Raw genomic sequence first — 24,307 nt, 5'->3', positions numbered from 1 at the left:
AGTGACCATTGTTTTTATGGCTGAAAGGTCTGTTCCAGTGGGGTTGTACAGGGCTCATTACACAATCCCTTGGTTTCTGTAGAATACATTAATTAATTAGAGTTAAATATAAAAGACCATGATTAAGAAGTTTGAAGATGATGTAAAGGTTATCTTGAGATAAATGGCTTATTTTGTGGAGAAAGATTATACAGATTTGGCCTACATCTGCTGGGAATTTTGAAGAATGAAAGTTAACCATATTGAAACATGTAAGATCCAGAGAGGACATCATAGCTGGAGACCAGGAGCTTGTTTCTCCTTGATGGAGAGGCTAGAACTCAGGGACGCAGTTCACAAATAACAGATCTCCCTTTTAAGATAGAGATGTGGAGAATGTTCTCCACTCAGGGGATCTTTAGCATGTGGAATCCTCTTCCCTGAAAGCAGTGGAAGTTGTGCCATTGAATTTATTCAAGGCTGATTTAGGTAAGATTTTTGATAGACAAGACAGTCAAGAGTTATGGGGAGCCAGACAGGGAGGTGGAGTTGAGGATACAACCCTGATCTGCCATGATCTCGTCCAACGGCAGAGGAGGCTTGAAGGACCGAATGGCCTTCTCCCGTTCCTAAGTGCTATGAAAACTGACATCATGTTTAATAGTAAGTAAAATGCTGTCAACTGTAGGAAACGATCAATGGACTGATCACCTGGGAAGTGAAGTGGCAAATGGAATCCAGAGAGACGTGAGAAGATTTGACAAAGAAGACAAGGGAAACACAATAAATAGTAAGATACTTAAAGTGTAGAGGAACACAGGACTTTGGAGACATGTCCATAGATTTGTGAGGGAGGCAGGACAGTTAAGTAAGTGGTTAAGGCAGCGTACAGGACACTTTCCTTATTAGGCAAGATATAGAATAAAAGAACAGGGAAGTTATGTTAAAACTGTATAAAACATCAGTCTGATCACAGCTACAGTACTGTATACAGTTCTAGCCACCTTGTTACAGGGAGAATGTGACTGTACTAGAAAATAAGAGATTTACAAGGTTGTTACCAGGACTAACTATTAGATTATCAGTGAGATCAATAATCCAGGGCAGAGATTTAAAGGATTTGAGAGGAGAATAAGAATTTTGTCTTCCAGTGTGTTTTGGGGTCACAGAAACAGTGCTAGAGGCAGCAATCTCATCATATTTGCAAGCTTGGATATGCAGTTGAAATGCCATCATCTACAGAGATATAATCAAAAGAGCTGGTAAAAAAGAGTGCGCTTTTTGGGTTGGTACAGACACAAATGGCACAGAAAGTAACTATGTACAGAGCAGCGATAATCCCATTGAAAGGCAGAACAGGTTTGAAGATCTCTTCCTGTCCAGTTTTCTGAAATATATTGTTATGCATTAACAAATAAATGTTTGGATGAGATGGTGACTCCACTGTATGCCATATCAATCATTATAAAATGGGGGGAAAAAACTGCAGAACAAAATCTCACTGCTCAATTTGAAATTTTAGGAAGGTCTCTTCCATATTTGCAGCAAACCCAATACCAGTATTAGAAACCACAATTTGTTATTTTACCCTGAAGTCAAGGGGCAGCTTCAACTTTCACAAAAAAAGATTTAAAAAGGCATTCACATTCTCACCTTTGGTAGAACAGGTTTGGTTTTGGTGTTCCTATTCCTCCTGGTGAAAGAACACAGTAGGTGTTACACAGCAAGTACATCCCATCCAGGCAGCAAGAAGTTAGTATCACGAAAACAAAGCATTCCACTGGATTTTTTCACTTACTCATTTCCCATGACAATTGTTGTCAAATTTTACTGTATAAAATCCACTTGTAAATATTGATACATGGACCACTATTACATTAACACATAACTGGTTTGTTCCAATTTTAAAACAAGCATCAACCATTCAAAGGAAAACATTAAACCCAATTTGAACTCCAGGTGAGAATCATTTGGGCAGAAGCCAAAGCAGATGGAAAGTATTTCATGACCCACAGCAGAGAGCTCCAGAAGATTTCAAATCCCAGTTCTTATCTGCTTGGGTCAAATAATCCTCTCTCCTGAATCTAGCAGAATTCCACTTGCTACGGTGCAGAGGGACCTGGGGGTCCTTGTGCACAAGTCACAAAAACCCAGTCTGCAGGTGCAGCAGGTGATCAAGAAGGCGAATGGAATGTTGGCCTTTATAGCGAAGGGGATAGCGTATAAAAGTAGGGAGGTCTTGCTGCAACTGTACAGGGTACTGGTGAGGCCACAGCTGGAGTATTGTGTGCAGTTTTGGTCGCCGCACTTGCGCAAGGGTATATTGGCCTTGGAGGGAGTGCAGAGGAGGTTCACTAGGCTGATAGCGGAGATGAGGGGGTTGGCCTATGAAGAGAGGCTAAATAAACTGGTTCTGATTCGTTGGAGTTTAGAAGGATGAGGGGGGATCTTTAGAGACGTACAAGATAATGAAGGGGATGGATAGGGTAGAGGTAGAGAGATTCTTCCCACTTAGAAAGGATAGCAGGACCAGAGGACACAGCGTCAAGATAAGGGGGGGTGGGGGCAGTTTACATCAGAGTTGAGGAAGAACTTCAAAGGGTGGTGAATCTCTGGAATTCTCTGCCCATTGAAATGGCGGAGGCTACCTCACTAAATATATTTAAGTCATGGGTAGCTAGGTTTCTGATAGACAGGGGAATTAAGGGTTATGGGGAGAAAGTGGGGAAGTGGAACTGATCCACTTCAGATCAGCCATGATCTTATTGAATGGCGGGCAGGCTCAAAGGGCTAGATGGCCTACTCCTGCTCCTATTTCTTATGTTCTTATGTTCACTTGCTGACCAGCTAGCAGAATCAGCAAGTGTGAGCAGGACTGAAAGGAACCCAGAGGAATGATGAAAGACCACAGACCTGAAAGATTAACTGTTTCTCTTTCCACCGATAATGTCAGACCTGCTGAGTATTTCCAGAAGGTTTTGCTTTTTATCAACCCAATGTAATGGTATCAGCACTCAGGTAACTGGTCAGAAGAGTTTCTCATCGGTTTGCAAGAGAGGGAAGAGCAAAATTCAGGAAAGGCAGGTGCGGCTGATCTCCTGGGTGAGATTTTTTGTTGGTGCAGATTTGACAGGCTGAATGGCCTCCTTCTACACTGTAGGGATTCTATGATCCTATGAATTTGCCAGCATTGACCTTGGGTTAAAATTGTTGAAGATCCCAAAGACACAATGGGAGCTCAATCTGCATATTTAAACACACTATCTTCCACTGAGCAGCTTGCTCACCTGCTTAAATAAGTAAGTTAAAATTGCAACTGTGGAATTTAAGGGAGCAAATACTGTGTCTATTTTAACTCCCTACTTCTTTACCTCATTAGTACAAGAATTGTTTTTAACGTGAATAAAATGCTAGCAGGTCAATAACTACAAAGAAATGTAGAAAAGTGACAGAACAGAAAACTCCAGACATTGTCAACTGATGTAAGGTGCTGTCAGGCTGCAGATCAAGAGAGGTTTGATGCCCTTTCAGGAGTCAGTTTGAAAATCATTCCTGAGGAAGTTCCAGGCTACCACTACGTGACAACACCATAGCTTAACCAGGAATTGCCCGAGGTTGGTTAGGCAGGAATATTATGGTTCAACAATGGTGGCTCGGTGGCACAATGGTTAGCGCTAGCGACCCGGGTTCGATTCCAGCCTTGGGCCAGTGTATGTGAAGTTTGCACATTCTCTGCGTGGGTTTCCTCTGGATGCTCCGGTTTCCTCCCACAGTCCAAAGATGTGAGGATCAGGTTGACTGGCCATAGTAAATTGACCCTAGTGACGGGGGATTGGCAGGATAAATATGTGGGGTTTCAGGGGTAAGGACTGGGTGGGATTGTGGTCAGTGCAGGCTCGATAGGTCAAATGGCCTCCTTTTGCATTGTAGGGATTCTATGATATAATCTCTCCTCACTTCTCATAAGAATAGTCACCAAGATATGAACTGCAGAAAAAGTCATATTTTCAAAAATGCATTCTTGTTTGTAATTTCTTGAGTGTGAACTCTTGTTGTACCTGTCAAATCATTTGCAAAATTTTTTATTTGTACAATTTTAATATGGGTACTTTATTTGCATCAATTCACAAAACAAGTGAAGTAGTAACAGTAAATTCATCATTCTGAAACATTCGCTTTAAAAATTACTTTCCCCTTGTATGGGAGGTGACCATTCAAGTGTCATCCAAACTGGAGTACTTGAATGATCTAAATTTGTAAATGTTACTGATGTTCATGGGTTAGCATGCAAAGAATTAAAGGAGAGAAATGATGTAAGAACATAAGAAATAGGAACAGGACTAGGCCTTCGAGCCTGCCCCACCATTCAACAAGATCATGGCTGATCTGAAGTGAATCAGTTCCACTTTCCCGCTTTCTCCCCATAACCCTTAATCCCCCTGTCTATCAGAAATCTATCTACCTGTGACTTAAATATATTCAGTGAAGTAGTCTCCACCACTTCAACGGGCAGAACATTCCAGAGATTCGCCACCCTTTGAGTGAAGAAGTTCCTCCTCAACTCCGTTCTAAACTGCTCCCCCCCCCCCACTTATTTTGAGGCTGTGCCCTCTAGTTCTGTTATCCTTTCTAAGCGGGAAGAATCTCTCTACCTCTACCCTATCTAGCCCCTTCATTATCTTGTAAGTCTCTATAAGATCCCCCCTTCAGCCTTCTGAACTCAAACTAGTACAGACCCAGTCTATTCAATCTCTCTTCATAGGCTAACCCCCTCGTCTCCGGTATCAGCCTGGTGAACCTTCTCTGTAATCCCCCCAAAGCCAATATATCCTTTCGCAAATGCGGGGACCAAAACTGCACACAGTACTCCAGTTGCGGCCTCACCAGTGCCCTATACAGTTGCAGCAAGACCTCCCTGCTTTTATATTCTATCCCCCTCGCTATAAAGGCCAGCATTCCATTCGCCTTCTTGATCACCTGCTGCACCCGCAGACTGGGTTTTTGCGATTCGTGCACCAGGACCCCCAGGTCCCTCTGCACTGTAGCATGCTGCAGCTTTTCACCCTTTAAATAATAATCCTTCCTACTATTATTTCTACCAAAGTGGATAACCTCACATTTGCTAACGTTATACTCCATCTGCCAGGTCCTCGCCCACTCACTCAGCCTATCCAGATCTCTCTGCAGACTTTCCGCGCCTCCCATGCAATTTGCTTTTCCATTCATCTTCGTGTCATCAGCAAATTTTGTTATCCTACACTCAGCCCCCTCCTCCAGATTGTAGCCCCACCCATTTGTATCCCACACAAGGTGTAAAACTAACTACACATCTCCTTAAGGATCATTCATTAATGGGGGATGGAAGGGCTAGACAGTGACCATTCTACATATCCACGTCAAAATACTTGCTATAAAAAAAATTTAAACGTGTTGGTGACTCGCAAATGAATTGATATGCTACTACCATGCATGGACCAAGTGGCTATTCTTTACTTGAGACCTTAGGATCATTACAGTGCAGAAGGAAGCCATTTGGCTCATTGAATCTGCAAAGACCGCCATCCCACCTAGGCCTTATCCCCATAACCCACTTATTTACCCTGGCTAGTCCCCTTGACACTAAGGGGCAATTTAACATGGTCAATCTACCTAACCCACACATCTTTGGACTGTGGGAGGAAACTGGAGCACCCACAGGAAACCCATGCAGGCATGGGAAGAATGTGCAAACTCCAGACAGACAGCCTTCCAAGCCAGGAATTGAACCAGGATCCCTGGCATTGTGAGGGAGCAGTGCAATCCACTGTTCCATTGTGCTGGCCAAATACCTTACAAGGTATTCAACAATGGAAAGCACTCACTTTCTAACAGGGGTAATTGGATCACCTGGCTGATATTTTCTCCTCTTCCTAACTTACAGGTACGATGTGGAGTTGCCGGCATTGGACTGGGGTGGGCACATTAAGTAGTCTCGCAACACCAGGTTAAAATCTAACAGGTTTATTTGGTAATACGAGCTTTCAGAGCACTGCCCCTTCATCAGGCGAGTGTAGGATTTGTTTCACAAGCAGGGCATATCTATAGAGACAAACTCAATTTACAAGATAATGTTTGAAATGCGAGTCTTTACAGGTAATCAAGTCTTTACGGGTACAGACAATGTGAGTAGAGAGAGGGTTAAACACAGGTTAAAGAGGTGTGAATTGTCTCCAGCCAGGACAGTTGGTGAGATTTTGCAAATCCTTCCAGTCGGGGAGCACTTCAGCAGTCACGGGCATTCAGCTTCTGATCTTTGGATAAGCGTTCTCCAAGGCAGCCTTCACGACACACATTGCAGAATCGCTGAATAAAAACTGATAGCCAAATTCTGCACACATGAGGACGGCCTCAATCGGATTTTGGGTGCATGTCACACTATCTGTAACCCCCACAATTTGCCTGGGCTTGCAAAATCTCACTAACTGTCCTGTCTGGAGACAATATACACCTCTTCAACTTGTGCTTAACCCTCTCTCTAGTCACATTGTCTGCACCTGTAAAGACTTGATTACCTCTTAAGACTCACATTCCAAACATTATCTTGTAATTGAGTTTGTGTCTATATATATGCCCAGTTTGTGAAACAAATCCTACACTCACCTGGTGAAGGGGCAGTGCTCTGAAAGCTTGTGCTACCAAATAAACCTGTTGGATCTTAACCTGGTGTTGTGAGACTACTTACTGTAACTCAGACATGCTGAGGTTAACTGGGGTGCCAACTGGGATGCTGTTGCCATTCCAGTTAGCTTCTGACAAGATCGCAGATATTGTAGAATTACAACTGTCGTTCTTAAAAGCAAATTAGGTTCAACTTATACCATTTTCATTTTCACCACCAATAACATTATACAATATAGCAACTGCCCTTTGTTAGAACATGTACTACAAACAATTCCATCAAGAAATGCGAAAAATGGCAATATTAAGTATTTATACAAAAGTCCACCAAGTGTGTTTCATTGCACATGAAATCTATCTGCATTACCAAGAGAAAAGCTGCATACTCACATCAGGATACCGTGCGCCCTCTCCAACAGCTTACTGCTAGCAGAATTCAGAAAGATTCCTTCATCATCAAGGAGAGAATGGCTAGAGGGAAGCCTTGCAGCCTGGACTCCTGTTCTGCCATTCCAGCTCGTCCCATGCAAGTCACTGTCCAAAGCAATGGTAGGAGTATGTTACAGTTCAAACAAAAAGAAAAACTATAGATGTTGGAGACCAGAAATAAAAACAGGAAATGCTGGAAATACACAAGATCTTCGTTAACATCAGAAAAGACAATGGCAGGTTAACACTTGGGCTATGTTTACTTCATCACAACTGACTTCAACTCCAACAAAAGGTTCCATTCCAAATATAAAACGTATTCTTCAAATCCTAAGACAAGAAGTCTAACACATGGCATTGTCCAGTGTTTCAATGTACTTTCCCTGTATAAGATTGAAATGTGTTACACGACTGTCACAAAATAATCAAATTCATTATTCCTAGTATTCTAATGAAAGGTCATTGATCTTGAAACCTTAGCATCTGTACATAGATGCTTTTAATTCACATTTCCAGCATCTCTCAGTACTTTGTTTTTATTTCATCAATCTTTCTCTTGAATGGAAGACTATGACTACTCCATTTCAGTGCAGAGGACACAAAAGCCCAGATGCTGTCAGACTTGATCCAGCCCCATTTCACTTAGTAATGCGCAGCCTTCAATTGCCTTTAACGCAAGTCCCACTGTCTTGAAGCCACAATACCCAGGACATGTTAATTCAATGAATGGAAATAATTTTGTAATAATTATCCTTGGAAGCAAAACAATTACTTCCATACACGGTACACGGGCCAGCATTGTATTGTGGCTCGTTAATGATCTCAACTGTCTTCATTCACATCGGTCTGCTTTACATTTCCCACTTACATTAAACCAATCTAGTCTCTATCATGTCTGTCATGCACATGTATTTAAATGGGATATTCCAGACCTTCAATAAAAAATGGAGAAACTATTAAAAGCCCTCAATGGATAACAGGAAGCAGATCTTCAGTAAATCTACACAAAAAAAATGTGGGATCAAAAGATTGGAATAAAAAAAGGTAGAATGAGAGTGAGAAATAAGCCCAGGTCCTCAACAGGAATATTTGGTACAGCAAGATCAAAGGCTTTTCTGCTTTTCTTACAATCCTGCTGTAATTTCTACTCACATTGAATAACCCAAGTAAAAGGCAAGGCCCACAGTATGAGACAGTGCCCAAGTTGAAAACGGTAAAGAAGTTGTATTCATGTAATGAATGCCAAGCCCAGGTTTTAGCCTGAAAATGCAGTTGGAAGAGAAGATTTCTGAGTTCCACAGTTCACATGTTGTGGCAAATAACAAACTACTGTTTTACAAGCCAGACTGACGGATATTTCACTACTGCAAGATACAATCAAATCTGAAAGTGTAAGTTGCAAGAAAGGTAAAACAGAAGAAAACTAGAAAACAAACAACAGGACGAAAAAGACAGTAAAAGAAAATAAAACAGTGTGGACGACACGGTAGCACAGTGGTTAGCACTGCTGCTTCACAGTGCCAGGGACCTGGGTTCGATTCCTGGCTTGGGTCACTGTCTGTGTGGAGTGTGCACGTTCTCCCCGTGTCTGTGTGGGTTTCTTCCGGGTGCTGCGGTTTCCTCCCACATTCTGAAAGATGTGCTGGTTAGGTGTATTGACCAAAAGCTTGGTCAAGTGGTTAGATTTTAACGACTACATTAAAGGAGGAGAGAGAAAAACTGAGGTGGCAAGGTTTAGGGAGAGAATTTCAGCTTTTATTACCAAGACAGTCACCAATGGTGAACAGTTAAAATCAGAGACGTTCAAGAGTCCAGAAATGAAAGATGCAGAGATTGGAGGTTGAGATTGGAGATTACAAAGGTAGGGAAGGGCAAGGCTATGGATAGAAAACAAACTGAAATTTAAAGAATGGAAGCATAGCTTAGCCAGGAGTCAATGCAGGTCAGTGAGCAGAAGGACAATAGCGGAATGAAACACATTGTGAGTTAGGACGTTAGCAGCATTGTTTTTGATGACAAGTTTATAGAGGGTAGAATTTAGGAGGCCGGCCAGAAGTTCATAGTTTGTTAATTCCAGATTTAATAATCATGCAGTATTCAGTACTCTACTCAGTATCTTCCTCAAGTCCACAGATGAGAAGCACTGTGGCACATGGGCAGTCATGATGTGGGTATGCCGGCGTTGGACTGGCGTAAACACAGTAAAAAGTCTGACAACACCAGGTTTTAGTCCAAACCTGGTGTTGTCAGACTTTTTACTGCACATGGGCAGCACAGTGGTTAGCATTACTGCCTCACAACGCCGGGTTCAATTCCAGCCTCAGGTCATTGTCTCAGTGGACTTTGCACATTCTATCCGTGTCTGCTTGGGTTTTTTCCAGGTACTCCGGTTTCCTCCCACAGCGCAAAGATCTGTGGGTTAGGTTGATTGGCCATGCTAAATTGACCCAAATGTCAGGGGGATTAGCAGAGTAAATGAGGGAATAGGGCCTGGGTGGGATTATGGTAGGTACAGACTTGATGGGCCAAATAGCTCCTTCTGTTCTGTGTAGATTGTATGAACTACTGAAGTAATCCATGTCGATATGCAGCAAGATCTGAGCAATATTGAGGCTTGGGCTGATAACTAACAAATGACATTTAGAATCATAGAACTACTACAGTGCAAGAGGTAGCCGTTCAGCCCATCGAGCCTGCACTGACAACAATCCCACCACTCCCTACCCCGAAACTCCACATATTTACCCTGCTAATCCCCCTGAAACTAAAGGACAATTTAGTATAGCCAAACAGCCTAACCTGCTTTCACACCACACCACTCTCTGGGAAATACCCATTTCCAAAAAAGAGACTCCATCCATCTCCCTATAAAGTTCAATGGCATTAACATAGCTGAATCCTCCACCATCAGCAGCCTGGAACCGAGTGTATGGTGTCGAAATTTGCTGATGACACCAAGATTGGTGGAACAGCAAATTGCGCGGAGGGTGTGGAGAGTCTGCAGAAGGATCTAGATAGGCTGGGCGAATGGGCCAGGAACTGGCAAATGGAATCTAATGTTGGCAAGTGCGAGGTGGTCCACTTTGGTAGGAATAATGGTAGGAAGGACTATTACTTACGGGGCGAAAAACTGCAGCAGGCGCCGGTGCAGAGGGACCTCGGGGTCCTTGTGCATGAGTCACAAAAACCCAGCTTGCAGGTGCAGCAGGTGGTCAGGAAGGCGAATGGGATGCTGGCCTTCATAGCGAGGGGGATTGAATATAAAAGTAGGGAGGTCTTGCTGCGGCTGTATAGGGGCATTGGTGAGGCCGCAGCTGGAGTACTGCGTGCAGTTTTGGTCGCCGCACTTACGCAAGGATATTTTGGCCTTGGAGGGAGTGCAGAGGAGGTTTACTAGGCTGATGCCGGAGTTGAGGGGGTTGAGCTATGAGGAGAGGCTGAATAAACTAGGCTTGTACTCATTAGAGTTTAGAAGAATGAGGGGAGATCTCATTGAGACGTACAAGGTGATGAATGGGATGGATAGGATAGAGGTGGAGAGACTCTTCCCGCTCAGAAAGGACAGTAGGACTAGGGGGCACAGCCTCAAGATAAAGGGGGGGCGGTTTAGAACGGAGTTGAGGAGGAACTTCTTTACTCAAAGGGTGGAGAATCTCTGGAATTCTCTGCCCGTTAAAGTGGTGGAGGCTGCCTTGCTAAATATTTTTAAGACGCGGGTTGATGGGTTTTTGATAAGCGAGGGGATTAAGGGTTATGGGGAGAGGGCGGGAATGCGGAACTGAGCCACGACAGATCAGCCATGATCTTATTGAATGGCGGGGCAGGCTCGAAGGGCTAGATGGCCTACTCCTGCTCCTATTTCTTATGTTCTTATTATGGATTTTTTGGGGGGAGGGGGGTGGTGGCGGGCATGAAAGATAGGGGCAACTAACCTGTCTGAGTCAGGAGTATGATGGGATACTCTCTACTTGTTGGGAGGAGTTTAGCTTCTTGACAAAGCAGCCCGCTTGATTGATACCCCATCCACCACTCTAAACATTCGCTCCTTTTACTACTGATAGGACAGTAGCAGCAGTGTGCACCCATTTGCAAGATGTACTGCAACAACTCACTGAAAATCCTTAGACAGAACCTTCCAAACCCATGACTTCTGCCACCTAAAAGGACAAGCACAGCACATGCACAGGAATATCATCACCTGGAAATTGCCCTCCAAGTCACACAGCATCCCGAATTGGAAGTTAGCATCATTCCTTCACTGTCGTTGGATCAAAATCTTCACACTCCTCCCCAACTGCCTGTGTGGAGTTTGCATGTTCTGCCTGTGACTGTGTGGGTTTCCTTCCACAGTCACAAATATGTTTAGGTTAGGTGGTTTGGTTATGCTAAATTCGTGTCAGGGAGATTAGCAGGGTAAATAAGTGAGGTTACGAGGATAGAGCCTGGGTGGGATTGCTGTTGGTGCAGGCTCGATGGGCTGAATGGCCTCCTTCTGCAGTGTAGGAATTTTATGATCCTAATAGCTCTATGGGGTTGCCCACACCAGATGGACTATAGCGGTTCAAGAAGGCAGCTCACCATCACCATCTCAAGGTCAATTAGAGATGACGAACACATGCTTGCCTAGCCAGTGATGCTCGCATCTCATGAAAGAATAATAAAGGTGGAAACAGGCAGTCTTAACCACGGCGCACCATTGCCTTTTCCTTCCTCAATGCGCTATAGAACTAATTTCTCCACTTTGTATGATCTCATTGTTATCTCTGATCAATGACGTGGCACCAGAGATAGATAAATGTATATTAATATACGAGTTTACTTCTCCAGGCATTGGTGTACATTAACATAATGGGGTTATGTGGTCAAAGTTATCACTTAAATAAAGGGTGGCAGAATACATCTTTCTACACTAGATGTAAATTTTACACACATGTAAATGTTATGCTTTAACACAATATAAGAGCCTTCTCACAGCTGCAACAGTTCGGAGACAGGAACCCCTGAGATTTCCTCCATTAGCCTGCTGGTAACCCACTGACCCCATGCTTTTCGAATGAAGTCATACAGGAAGCAGCTGTGGGCATTTCAGGGATACTAAGCAACTTGAAGAGGATGTATGGCACATTGCATGTGCAGTGCTTCGCTGAAGTTATGTAGCACATATTTTAGAAATGCAATGAGACTGCTTTACACCTATGGCATTTACATCAACTTCATCTTCACAGCCTGTAACAACTCAGAAATACCCAGGATCTGCACCAAGCACACAAAGGAACTGAACTGTAGCTTCCTCATCATCTTATTTTTTGTTGCAATCAGATTGTTTTCTTACATTCTCCCCCTTCCCCCCATGTAAATAAACTGCCCCAAGTTTAATATGGGCCAAACCCAATTATTATTACAACTGGAAACAAAGAAATGCTGGAAAAATGCACAGGTCAGGCAGCGTCTGTGGAAAGTCAAACAAAATTAACATTTTAAAATCAACGACCTTCTGACAGAATTAGAAAAGGCTGAGATGGACAGGTTTGGGTGCAGAGGCAGGTAAAAGGGTGAAAATGAGAAGGGAGGAAGGAGAACAATGATGGAAACACATTATAGAGGAATTGGACTTCTTTGGTGAAAATAGGATTAGGGGCAGTAACCTAGAGGCTGTTAAAGTGGCAAAGGGTGTGCTATTGGTGCAAAGAGACTAGGCAAAGGGAGATAAAGAGTCAAGATTTTAAGAAATCAGTTCTGTGAGCAAGAACAGGCTAAAACAATGGAGCTACCAGTGATAACATCACTGCGGATGCTGGAATCTGAAACCAAAAGAGAAAATGCTGGAAAATCCCAGCAGGCCTGGCAGCATCTGTAAGGAGAGAAAAGAGCTGACGTTTTGAGTTCAGGTAACTGTTTGTTAAACAGAGGCTCATTTGGACTTGAAACTTCAGCTCTTTTCTCTCCTTACAGATGCTGCCAAACTTGCTGAGATTTTCCAGCATGTTCTCTTTTGAGATCTAACAGTGAAGTGTGTTAGTGATTCTTGGGAGGCAGATAAAATTGGATTGCTGGTGCTCAGGTCACAAAGGTTTGAGACCATGGTGGGAAGAGGAGACAAGATCAATGAGCGCTGGAAACTATAGTCTGATGTTCAATGGCAAGGTCAAGGAGGAGATGAGAGTGTTAGAATTCAGTCTCTGCAAGATAGAACTCAGTTTGCCCAAAAAAAAAGCTTCACTCGTCAGTAAATTTAATTACAATGTGACGATCGGCCTGAAGGAACAGACTGCTAAAGGTTCAGTGACATATATTAGTGAACAGAGACGAGAAATTAAGGTAGTCAATGTCAGTTTCCAATGAAAGAATGTAGACAGGTTCAGCAGCCAGAGGGAAAGATCCAGGTGAAATGAGAATTCTGAAGATGCCTGAGAAAATTCTGAGTACAAGAAAGTGGATACAAAGCAATGGACTGAGAGATCAGTACTTCGGCCCTCAAAATCATGTCAAGCATGAAAATATTTGAGCTGGAGGGCAATAGAGTGAAACTAAGGTCTTTGATGAAACCATATCATTATAATGGAGTTAGACATGGCGAAATTAAATGAATATGAACAAATATTCACCAGATGTGCTAAAACCACACAAAGTTGCACACTGAAATGTACCAGTGTCCACACAGCCAGGAACACTTTAGCTTTGATTTGCAGTCAACTTATTATTGATTCTACTTACAAGAAATGTACTCATGGGCACAATATGCCTGAATTCAACATACGTCCCAATGGCTCAGCTGATCCAGTGTGCTATACTGCCCAGGAATGTGATGGGTTTAATCTGTGCTGAGTCAATTGATCCCATCTGAGGCAGTAGTTGGGACGGTGTGTAATCGTCCACCGTGCCACTAGTTTGGGAATAGAGGGAGGAAAACAAAGGTCGTAGCTCCTCAGTGCTATTCAGTGATCTGTGATGGAAAATGCACTGCATTTGTCCCTTTGTTGTTCTTTAAATAGATTCCGGAAGACATGTTTTACCTGGTCCATCGACCTACAAAGGATGGGTAAACAACATAAAATGCCAGAAGCTAGCTTGCTGCTATTCAGTTATTACATAAATGCGGCTTGTGTGAATTTGGGTGAAGGCAGAGTCAGACTGGTTGATGGCCCCTATTGTCAGAAAGATAGACAACACTCACTATTAAGGGTCACACCGGAATGGTTATTCTGATCCCAAAGTAAAATATCCATGGAAAAAGTTTGGTGGCGTTGGGGAAAGATGAGGAGGAGGAGGGAGAGACTACATATGCTGCGTACTTTAAGTGAACTAACAGAACAAGCTTCTTAAGCAGTGGACTGGGGAATGTGGGCTTAAAGAGATCTAAAGGTAAAAACTAATACACTGTTAAGTGGACGAGACTGGATAAATACTGGAGGTAGGACCGCCAGAAATATCCAAGTTGAGCCAAACCAATGATCTGGTTTGGCTCTCAAAGTCAAAACTGAACTTGAGCCAATTAAAAGTTTGAAACTATATTAAAAACAACAATATTTTAAAAACCACAAGGAGGAAAACGTGAGTGATGTTTTTCATGCGAATTGCAGATGTAACGGCTGCACTACACACAATCTGGTGAGAAATAGCAAGACAAAGGGGGCAATCTTCCCAAAAAAAATTCAAGGGTCATAAATTCTGAAAGAGTGTGTTGCACACTGGTTTTTTGGGTGGTTCAGTACTACAATCCTCCCACAGTCTGCCAGTTTTTCTGACAGCAGGGAGATTTGTGCCAGTAGGGAGGGAATGGAGCTGAAGTAAGCCAGTGAAGCCCGCTGCAGACTGCTCGGGATGCTATTGCGCAGGGCACCCCAATCTCCCAGTGAACCGGGAGATCTCCTGCCATTATCACCACCAATCCGCCCTCCCCCCCACACACACACAAATATCCATCCCATCATTGGCAGCATCTCCTCTCCCCACAGGCTTCCAGCACTGCATCATTTGGATGAGTCCCCTGGCAGACCCTCTACTACCCCTCCATGCCGACCAACCCCCCTGCATATCACCCCCTCCCCTTGCTCAACCACCCCATTACATACCACCCCCCTGCAGTGCTTCATTGCTTGCCTGACCACCCCCTTACATAGCCCCCCTCCCTGCTTATGCCTATGTTTGTGCATAACCCCCTATCATAGCCCCACCACTTGGCATTGCCACAGACCACTTATGGTGCCCCAACTTGTCACTGCCAGGGTGCCACTGCCCAATGGGCATGACTCAGCAATGCCCTTGATTACCCAGAAACTTCAATGGCCTCCAATTCCCCCCCGGGATGGCCATGGTGCCTAGTTTCCACTGGAATAAACCAGTGCTGATTCTCATTGGCGTGACGTCATGTCAGCAAGGGGGACCATTCTGGGAGGCCGGAAGATGCTGTGCTGAAGCAGGTAAGTCTGTTAGCAGCTACCAGTATCAATAATGGGTTAACAATCAGGAATATTTGACGAGGTGGTGAATGGCCTAATGGAATTATCACTAGACTATTAATCCACAAATTTAGCTAATGTTCTGAGGACCGGGGTTCAAATCCTGCCATGCCAGATGGTGGAATTTGAATTTGATTTTTTTTAAAAATCTGGAATTAAGAATCTACTGATGACCATAAAACTAGTGTTGATTATTAGAAAAGCCAACTGGTTCACTAATGTCCTTTAGGGAAGGAAATCTGCTATCCTTACATGGTCTGGCCTACATGCAACTCCAGAGCCACAACAATGTAGTTGACTCACCGAATAAGGGCAACTAGGGATGGGCCAGCTAGTGACGCCCATGTTCCACGAATGAATCAAAAAAAAAATCAGGAACAGCAACATCTGGCTGATTTTCTTGCATAATTATACAGGTGTGGTTATACAGTGGTTACAATGCTGGAGAATGGCTATAAAAGCTGTCAGAAAAATACAAAACGTCAGGCAAGTATTTCAGGGAAGGAAATAGGCTCAGACTATGTGACGGACACATAACTTCCGACCGCATCCATGGCTGGGATTCTCCAGTGCCACTGCAGTAAATGGAGTTTTGGCTGAGTGCCAAATGGTCCATTATCACTGGCAGCAGGGGCAGGATAAAAGAGAATGGAGAATCTGCCGCCCCTAACACACTCAGGTCAATGAGAAATGGGAAATAAATTCAGCCTTCATCAGTACACCAAAATGAAGTGCCAGAATTCTTGAAAGAAGGAAGATAGAAGTTGAGCATAATTGGTCTTATCCATGTAGCATACATTTTACTTGCCTCAACTCTCAGTCCCAAACAAGAGAAGGTACTAGAAGTTGACCCTGCCCTATCCTACCACTCTGTTACCCAAGCTTTAAAATATACAAGTTCCACTCTATGCCATGGTTTAAAGTTAACAATTCAGAATTCAAAACTGGAAAAATTGGTTTTGCACACCCATTTCATGAATCACTATTTCATCTTCTAATGAGAAAGTTTACTGATTCACAGTCAGCTGAAGTCTGCAGCAAACAAGTGCTCCTTTCAGATCACTGCCATTGTCTGCACCAGAGTGGAAGGAAGTTCCCCTTTTGCGATTAATATCGAGTTTTTCCTGCATTTGCTAAGGCAATCATACTTGAAAGCTTGCTGCTTTTACAAAGCTGATCAGGATTTAGCCATGTTTGCTCCTCCATAGACAGCCTTGTGATTTTCAATTAATGTGAAACTGATTAAATGTTACAGAAGCAAAACACTGGATGCTGAAAATGTTAAATTAAAACAGAATTCTGGAAACATTCAGTAGGTCAGGCATCATCTGGAGAGAGAGAAAGAGAGAGAAAACAAGCAAGAGAGGTTGAGAGAACAAGCAAGAGAGCGAGAGAGAGAAAAACGAGAGAGAGAGAGAGAAAAACGAAAGAGAGAGAGAGAAATGAGACAGAGAGAGAAACGAGAGAGAGAGAGAGAGAGAAACGAGAGAGAGAGAGAAAGAAACGAGAGAGAGAGAAACGAGAGAGAGAGAGAAACGAGAGAGAGAAACGAGAGAGAGAAACGAGAGAGAGAAACGAGAGAGAGAAACGAGAGAGAGAGAAACGAGAGAGAGAGAGAAACACGAGAGAGAGAGAAACACGAGAGAGAGAGAAACACGAGAGAGAGAGAAACGAGAGAGAGAGAAAAACGAGAGAGAGAGAAAAACGAGAGAGAGAGAGAGAAACGAGAGAGAGAGAGAGAAACGAGAGAGAGAGAGAAACGAGAGAGAGAGAGAGAAACGAGAGAGAGAGAGAGAAACGAGAGAGAGAGAGAGAGAAACGAGAGAGAGAGAGAGAGAAACGAGAGAGAGAGGGAGAGAAAAACGAGAGAGAGAAAAACGAGAAAGAGAGAGAGAGAAACAAGAAAGAGAGAGGGAAGAGAGAAACGAGAGAGAGAGAAAAACGAGAGAGAGAGAGAAAAACGAGAGACAGAGAGAAAAACGAGAGAGAGAGAGAGAGAAAACGAGAAACAGAAAGAGAAAACGAGAGACAGAAAGAAAAGAATGAGGGAGAGGAAGAGAGAAAAACGAAAGAGAGAAAACAAGAGGGGGGGGGCGAGAGAGAGAGAAAGAGAGAGAGAGAGAAAACGAGAAAGAGAGAGAGAGAGAGGAAGGAAGAGAGAGAGGGGAAGGAAGGGAAGGAGGGGGTGGTACTTCAGTTGATGACATTTCCACTCTGTTCATCTCTCCACAGATGCAGTTTGACCTGCTGAGTTTTTCCAGCATTTTCTGAAACGTTAACAATCTTGAAAAAAAAACAAGGAAGTGTTTCAATGGCAAACACACTTTGTGAAGAAACCATATAGCACAAACAACCAAGGTATTAGTGCCAACAGAGGTTCCCGCACTTGTACATTTCCAACAGCAAATATCAAGGGGGGCCAAGGTAAAACAGTCACTATTATAGCGACTCATATGTCCTTCAATAATTTGGCTCTAAATGGCCAGATCGTCCATCGATTCAGTTTTCATACTGCTGGCCTATACAATCTTTTCAGCAATGCTAGAGAAGCCTTGTGACAGGAAATGGCCAAGTTCATTCCTGAGAACAAACAGATGTAGACCTGATATCAAGGGAACAGCAGCCACCATATTGTAAATGGTCATGAAAACTGAATCAAACTTCAAATGGCTCAACCAAAGTGTGATATTAAATCAGCCACATACAGTTTCTGAAGAGAGGCTCACATTAACACTGCAATGAAATTATTGTGAAATTCCTCCAGTCGCCACACTGCGGCACCTATTTGGTTCAATGCACCTAACTAGCACGTCTTTCAGAATGAGGGGGGAAACTGGAGCACCTGGAGGAAACCCATGCAGACATGAGTAGAATGTGTAGACTCCACACAGACAGTGCCCCAAGCTGGAAATCGAGCCTGGCTCTCTGGCACAGTGAAGCAGCACTGTTAACCACTGTGCCTCCGCGCTACCCCCAAGAATTCACCAAGACAAAAATAGTTAATGTTGGTTACTGACACTGTGAGACAAGTATTTCCAGATTAGATAGAGCAACAATAATGTAAAAACTGTTCATATTTTATGTAAAACCTTTACAATCAGCAGCACAGGAACCTATATCTCTCTGGATTTTACTCAGGCACCAGTGGCGAGAGGCCAGTGTTCAACCCACTGTAATTTAGGAAGTAAAATTATTTCAGTTGTGTCTCTTCTTTCCCATCTCAATGCCAATATTTAGATAAATTACTAATCATAAGATTAACACTCTAGCAGTTTACCTTCATCAAGTTGAGAGGTCACTTTTTCAAATTTTGCATTCAAAGAATACACCAAGATGTAGCCAGTTTTATCAATTTTTTTTCTAGCATTTAGAATCAATAACATACAATGAAAAAATGTTTGAAGCAACCAGTATTTTAAAAATATGGCAAACAACTTGCATTTGTTATAAGTAACAAGTATCGCCTTGTATTTAAGCAAATGAATAAGTCCTTACCGTGACGGTTTGTCATTGATGGTGTTTGTTCCTTGCAGGTTAGATAATGGTGTCCTTGGGTTTTTCCTTGTAATACCTGTCACAGCAAAACAAGTGCTAAAATGGTAGCTAATCAGAGAGGAACTAGCAGTAGCAAAAGTGAAGCATGCATGTGGTGCAGCATGCTGCAGGCAAATTAGCAGGGATAACCTGAAGCATTCCTACAGAACTTCTGTAGGTGCCATGCAGACTCACTCCACACATGATCATGGTGGGGTGGAATAAGCAATACTGTTAAAAACAGAAATACAACAAAAAATGTCAACTTATGTCCTAATACCTGAAGAAATTGTTAGAATTTGCTGCTTTGTAACCTGTCACCATTACAAAATGTATTTCTCTTTTCAAGAGTTAAATCACAGCCAGAGCCTTTCCATATTACGCACAAACCAAAGACAGGAAGCTGAAAACGGATAACAAACACGCAGACATAATCAAAACACTGGTCAGCATGGGTACAAGACCAGAAGCGAGGGGAACAACAAAAATACTGAGGGAGCATCTGACATCTACCATTTATCAATTGTACCAACAAAAACCAGAACTCCAGAGTGGACAGAAGAAAGCTTAATTATATTTTCTGCTTACATCACCTCAAACTGAAGGCTCTCACGGCACCCTACAAATCACACTTGGTAGAGTTGGCATAAAAGCTCAGATTTGTACCAGTCATAAAGGAATAGATACACTCAATTTTGCTTGAATTGAAACTATGAACTAGCCTAGCCAAGATCAAATCAGTTTAATGAATAAAAATACCTCACTACAATTGATCACCAATTCTGGCTAGCTATTTAACATCCTTCATCATACACTCCTTTCTTGATGTATTGAACTTTCATGTTTGAAGAGGAAATGTTTTGAAATCCATTCAGCATCAAAACACTCAACAGTAGCTAAGTCCGACTTCCAGCCTCCCTCAAATTCAAATTAATGCTTTCTGGACAAACTTCAAAAGAAGCTGGCTTCCAATTAGGAGAACAAAAAAAAATCAAACAGGAGGCAACCTCTTCCTACTAATGAACACGTGGCCACCCTTTCCACGATGAATACACGGCTGTCCTTCCCCAGTGATGAACACACGCTCATCTCTCCTCACTAATAAGAGAAGCGCCAACATCTGCCATTAAGCATACCTCCTTGGATGTGTATGTATGTAGAAACTTCATCTGCCAGTAACTGGGAGATTTACTTTAATTTTAATGACCCCTGGGGACCTATACAAATGGAATTTACTTAGAATTGACAAGAAAGGAAATGCGCTGCATGCAAACAAAAAGTACCTTAGCGACGATATTTATCTTTGTTTGAGGAAACCTGAATGGATTTTGATAAGTTAAAACTGTGGCATCGTATTTGATTTTGTGCACAATTCTCACATCCCATCAAGGTCAGACTAAACTGAAATTTTTAAAATGCAGCACTGAAGCTTTGAATGAAAACAGCGACTTACAAGTTTCATCTTGTGTATAAACTTGAGTTTTCAATTAAATTTTATTAACAGCAAATTAAACTTCAAGCCCTGATGCTACCAGTATGGGAAAGCAGCACTTCGATTGTGAACAAACCCATCTAGACGACACATAACTGATTAGCTAATTAAAACAAAGTGTAACTGGTGGAAGGGTTGTGAGGAGGGTGGGGGGTGGGAGACCAGGGGAGAAGCTGCCACATTCCACAAAGAGGAGCTAATCACTTCCCACCCTGTCATTTCCTCAATTAATGTGTTCATTTTCATACATAAGTAGTGAGGTGTGTTGATACTGGTGCTATTTAGCTTGAATTGAAAGAGTCAGCTGGAATTATTAGTACTCAAGCAGGGTGACCAGCTTAGATCATGCGGAACTAGTGTTAATAGCCACACAGAAAAGAAAACTGAGAAAACAGACACAGAGGACATTGAGACCAACACCATTCACTCTTTCAGCAAAACCAAAGAACTATGGGATGTATATTCACACCATGTTTGAGAATACAGGACACAGTATGAAAAATAATCTGAAGTTGTATTTTGAGGCTTTTAATCATTGGAAAGCTTACTGGAGACTTCTTGTAAAGAAGTCACAACCTGTTTCTCATTTCATCCTCCACAAGTCCTTTGGACTACATAAGAAACTTGGATTATTTACCCGCAGTTTTTCTTCAAAAATACATAATATGCCTTCTTCATTAAAGCGTGTGGTATGGAAACACAAACATCCCAGAATCCTTTGGTGTTGTTTGGCTTCAAGTCAATGGTCTTCATTACCCACTGTGAGCAGCTGGTGAGGCCACAAGTACCCGGTTGGATCACTTTAAGACAGAGTCCGGCATAGTGCTCCCATGCCCTCACATAGGCAAAACCCAAGCGTTAACCTCAGCTAACTGGCAAGAGCAGTAACATTTTGTTTATCGTCATACAAAGTTAATGAAGACCACTAGCCCTGAGTGAATGCTCTTAGACTCCCATTTCCTGTGGATAAGTGGAATGTCAGAGAATATCGCTGGATTTTGGAGCCTTACTGTACTTCTCCTCCTTGCACCTCTGGAGAATCTCTAAACTCCTCTGATGAACTGGGTGATGCAGAAAGCTAAAACTATCCACACTTTTCAAACCCGGGAATGGAACAGCATCATCATGCCCTTGGGAAGCAAAAATAAGAACAAAAGGAAAAAATAAAAGATACAAGATGGAGGTAGATATTCATAACAGACAGAAATTTGAAAGATTGAGAAATTTCTACAAGAATCCAAACATCACAATTATAGTGAAGCACATTTAATCATTAATACCTATTTTTTTGTTAGAAAATAAGACTGTTTTGCATTCTAATTTTCTAATTTAGTGATAATGAGTTAATACTCTAGTGAACTGCAGAAAGCCTGCATATACATTTGACTGGAAGAAAAAGGCAGTATAAGAGAAAGGTTGAATTTACATATCAGCTGTTTAAGAAAATCAGCACTAATCAAAATATTAGCAACAGTGAAATTCACATGTCTTTTTTTTAATATAACGCAACTTAAAAACCAGAGACAAAACGTAATACGCTTTTTTGAAAGGGTTTCATCAATTTCCATCTCGTTTAACACTAAACTCTTTATAAAGGAGACTCCTGCATCAGCTCTCAAAATTTCAGCCGGCCTAACAAAAACAAATGTTTTAAATTCCAAAATCAAACTATAACTGCCCCAATTTTTGTCTATGGATCCAGTTGCTGTTGCCACCCAAATGTTTCAGGTCTAGGTCTGGGACAATCTTAAATGAAGATGGTGGATCAGCAAGGCAACAAGATGCAAAATTACGTAACTAAAACGGTGGTGCATTTGTGGATATAAGGTTCAAGTTCAAATCTGACATCTCCCACCAAACTCATAATCTGTGTTTTCACATGAAGAATTGCTTGCGGGAGAGCTGCTTTTGCCCATAGCATTGTATTTCCAAATGCAAATCAGCCTCTTCAGGACAACAGATGAAAGGTAGGAAAGAAAACTGGAGAAGTTATGTAATGTACAATGATATACTAATAGGGTTGGCTTTTTATGATACCCAATAGACCACCAACTACAAAATTAAACCAGGGCACTAGGTTTTCTTTTGCAACGGCTTCAAATTACTCGAACTGCACAGTTGTTGTTCACAGAGAAAGGCAAACAAATCTGTCCATTTTCACAAAGGTATTTTTTCGCTGATTTTAAGTACAGAGGAGGGAAAAGAAACAGATTATTCTAAATAGAGCAGAAGATATAAAGAGCAGTGTTCTACTTCTGCAACAGCAATAGACCTACAGAGCAATACTGTACTAAGCAGAGAATTCAGATTGTGGACCAGCTGCCACAGCATGATGATGCGTCTTTCTATAAAATAAATGTGTCTCCCTGGATCTAGAAGAGCAGAAGCGCACTGATTAAAGTGAGAATAAATAAAGCAAACCAAAGCCCACATAAACCACCATACTAATGCAACATGGGCATCCAATCACAGCAAACATTAAATTGCTCAACCTGTAACTTACAGAAATAGGTCAATCTCAGATTGTAAAAATCCCAAGGTCTGACAAGTGACATGTTCAAAATATCACCGTAAATACCTCTGGACCCATCAAATGGATTAAATACTGCAAATTCAAGTTTTCCACCGCTAGATGGAGTTTAATGTTTGTGGGATTAAACATTTCCATTAACTAGGTTCAGGCCAGAATATCCAGAAGTTACCCTTATATCATGGTTTATGCTCCAAGAGACATGCATCACCCAGCTTCTGGAAGCCAATTAATGTAATTTAAAACTTGATATCTGTTTTTACATTCTCTCTGTGTATATTTCTGATGGCATCTTTGTGAAATTACATAGTGGAGTCGTCTCAGTGTTATTCTATGTTGTAGTGAATATGCCACCACTTATGATAATGATTCTGTGCAATACAAACCCCGAAAGTGAATTTCTACACTTAGATGATACGCTGCTCAAGTACCACGATTATTGTATTACATCTCTGAATGTCAGCTTCTAACGTTAAATCCGATGGTGGAACAAATCACGCATTAGTTTGATGGCAAGGTACATGTTTCTCAAACCCACTGCAGTGAGAACTCCATCTTAGAAAAATTCAAACCAGGTATCAAATTAAATCAGGTATCAAAATGATCTGTGGTATCCATCATGGTGACACTCAGTAACTCACTGGTCATTTCAACGTCATTCCAATGCCGGCATTGAACTGGGATAAACACAGTAAAAAGTCCCACTCAGAATGTCACTCAGGTTTCCAAATCAGATACTGTCCAGTGCAATGCAGGAACAGGAGGTTACAAGGAATCACTCCAATCACTATTTCTTCAGCTGGTAAAACTTCAAAATACATGCAGAGAGACTCCCAACTGCTTCATGTTTAATTAACATACAAATGCACTGTCTAACATTGAGTCTTGGCATAAATTCACAAAACATTTTCTAAACTACAATTCCTTTACCAAGTTGGTCAGTTATAACGCACAATCAAAACCATTCTCCCATGGTCAATTACGCAACTGCCCAAGAGTAACACTGAGCCATCCACATCAGAATGCTCCAGGTTTCATTCCTTCTGTGGAGAATCAGCTCCCAGTTGCAGTGATGTGGCCAATAAAATTAATTTGAACACCAATCCTGGGTTATGGGGACCAGAAGAATAATATGACAACCCATAGTGGCAAATACATCTGCTGCTATCCAATAGGACAAAATCAGGATCAGCTTCTGCTGCTAACAGAATAATCTAGTTATTATTA

General features: G+C 42.2%; 1 protein-coding gene across 4 annotated transcripts in view; it reads right to left on the bottom strand.

Annotated features, from left to right (window-relative positions):
- myo9aa (myosin IXAa) overlaps positions 1 to 24,307 on the bottom strand; it is a 311,787-nt gene that overhangs the window by 70,690 nt on the left and 216,790 nt on the right. For 3 of the 4 annotated variants that reach the window (XM_080216194.1, XM_080216195.1, XM_080216198.1), the window contains exons 15-18: positions 21,561 to 21,680; positions 19,020 to 19,095; positions 7,027 to 7,170; positions 1,633 to 1,672 (exon numbers count right to left, since the gene is read on the bottom strand). In XM_080216194.1, the coding sequence (XP_080072320.1) occupies positions 1,633 to 1,672; positions 7,027 to 7,170; positions 19,020 to 19,095; positions 21,561 to 21,680 (380 nt within the window). The remainder of the gene's footprint in view (positions 1 to 1,632; positions 1,673 to 7,026; positions 7,171 to 19,019; positions 19,096 to 21,560; positions 21,681 to 24,307) is intronic. The other variant, XM_080216197.1, reaches the window with a different exon arrangement.

This window comes from Carcharhinus amblyrhynchos, chromosome 32, assembly GCF_965287045.1.
Source record: "Carcharhinus amblyrhynchos chromosome 32, sCarAmb.v2.hapA, whole genome shotgun sequence".
Taxonomy (NCBI): Eukaryota; Metazoa; Chordata; class Chondrichthyes; order Carcharhiniformes; family Carcharhinidae; genus Carcharhinus; species Carcharhinus amblyrhynchos.
The sequence above is the reverse complement of the archived record's forward strand: the minus strand, read 5'-3'. Positions and strand labels throughout refer to the sequence as shown.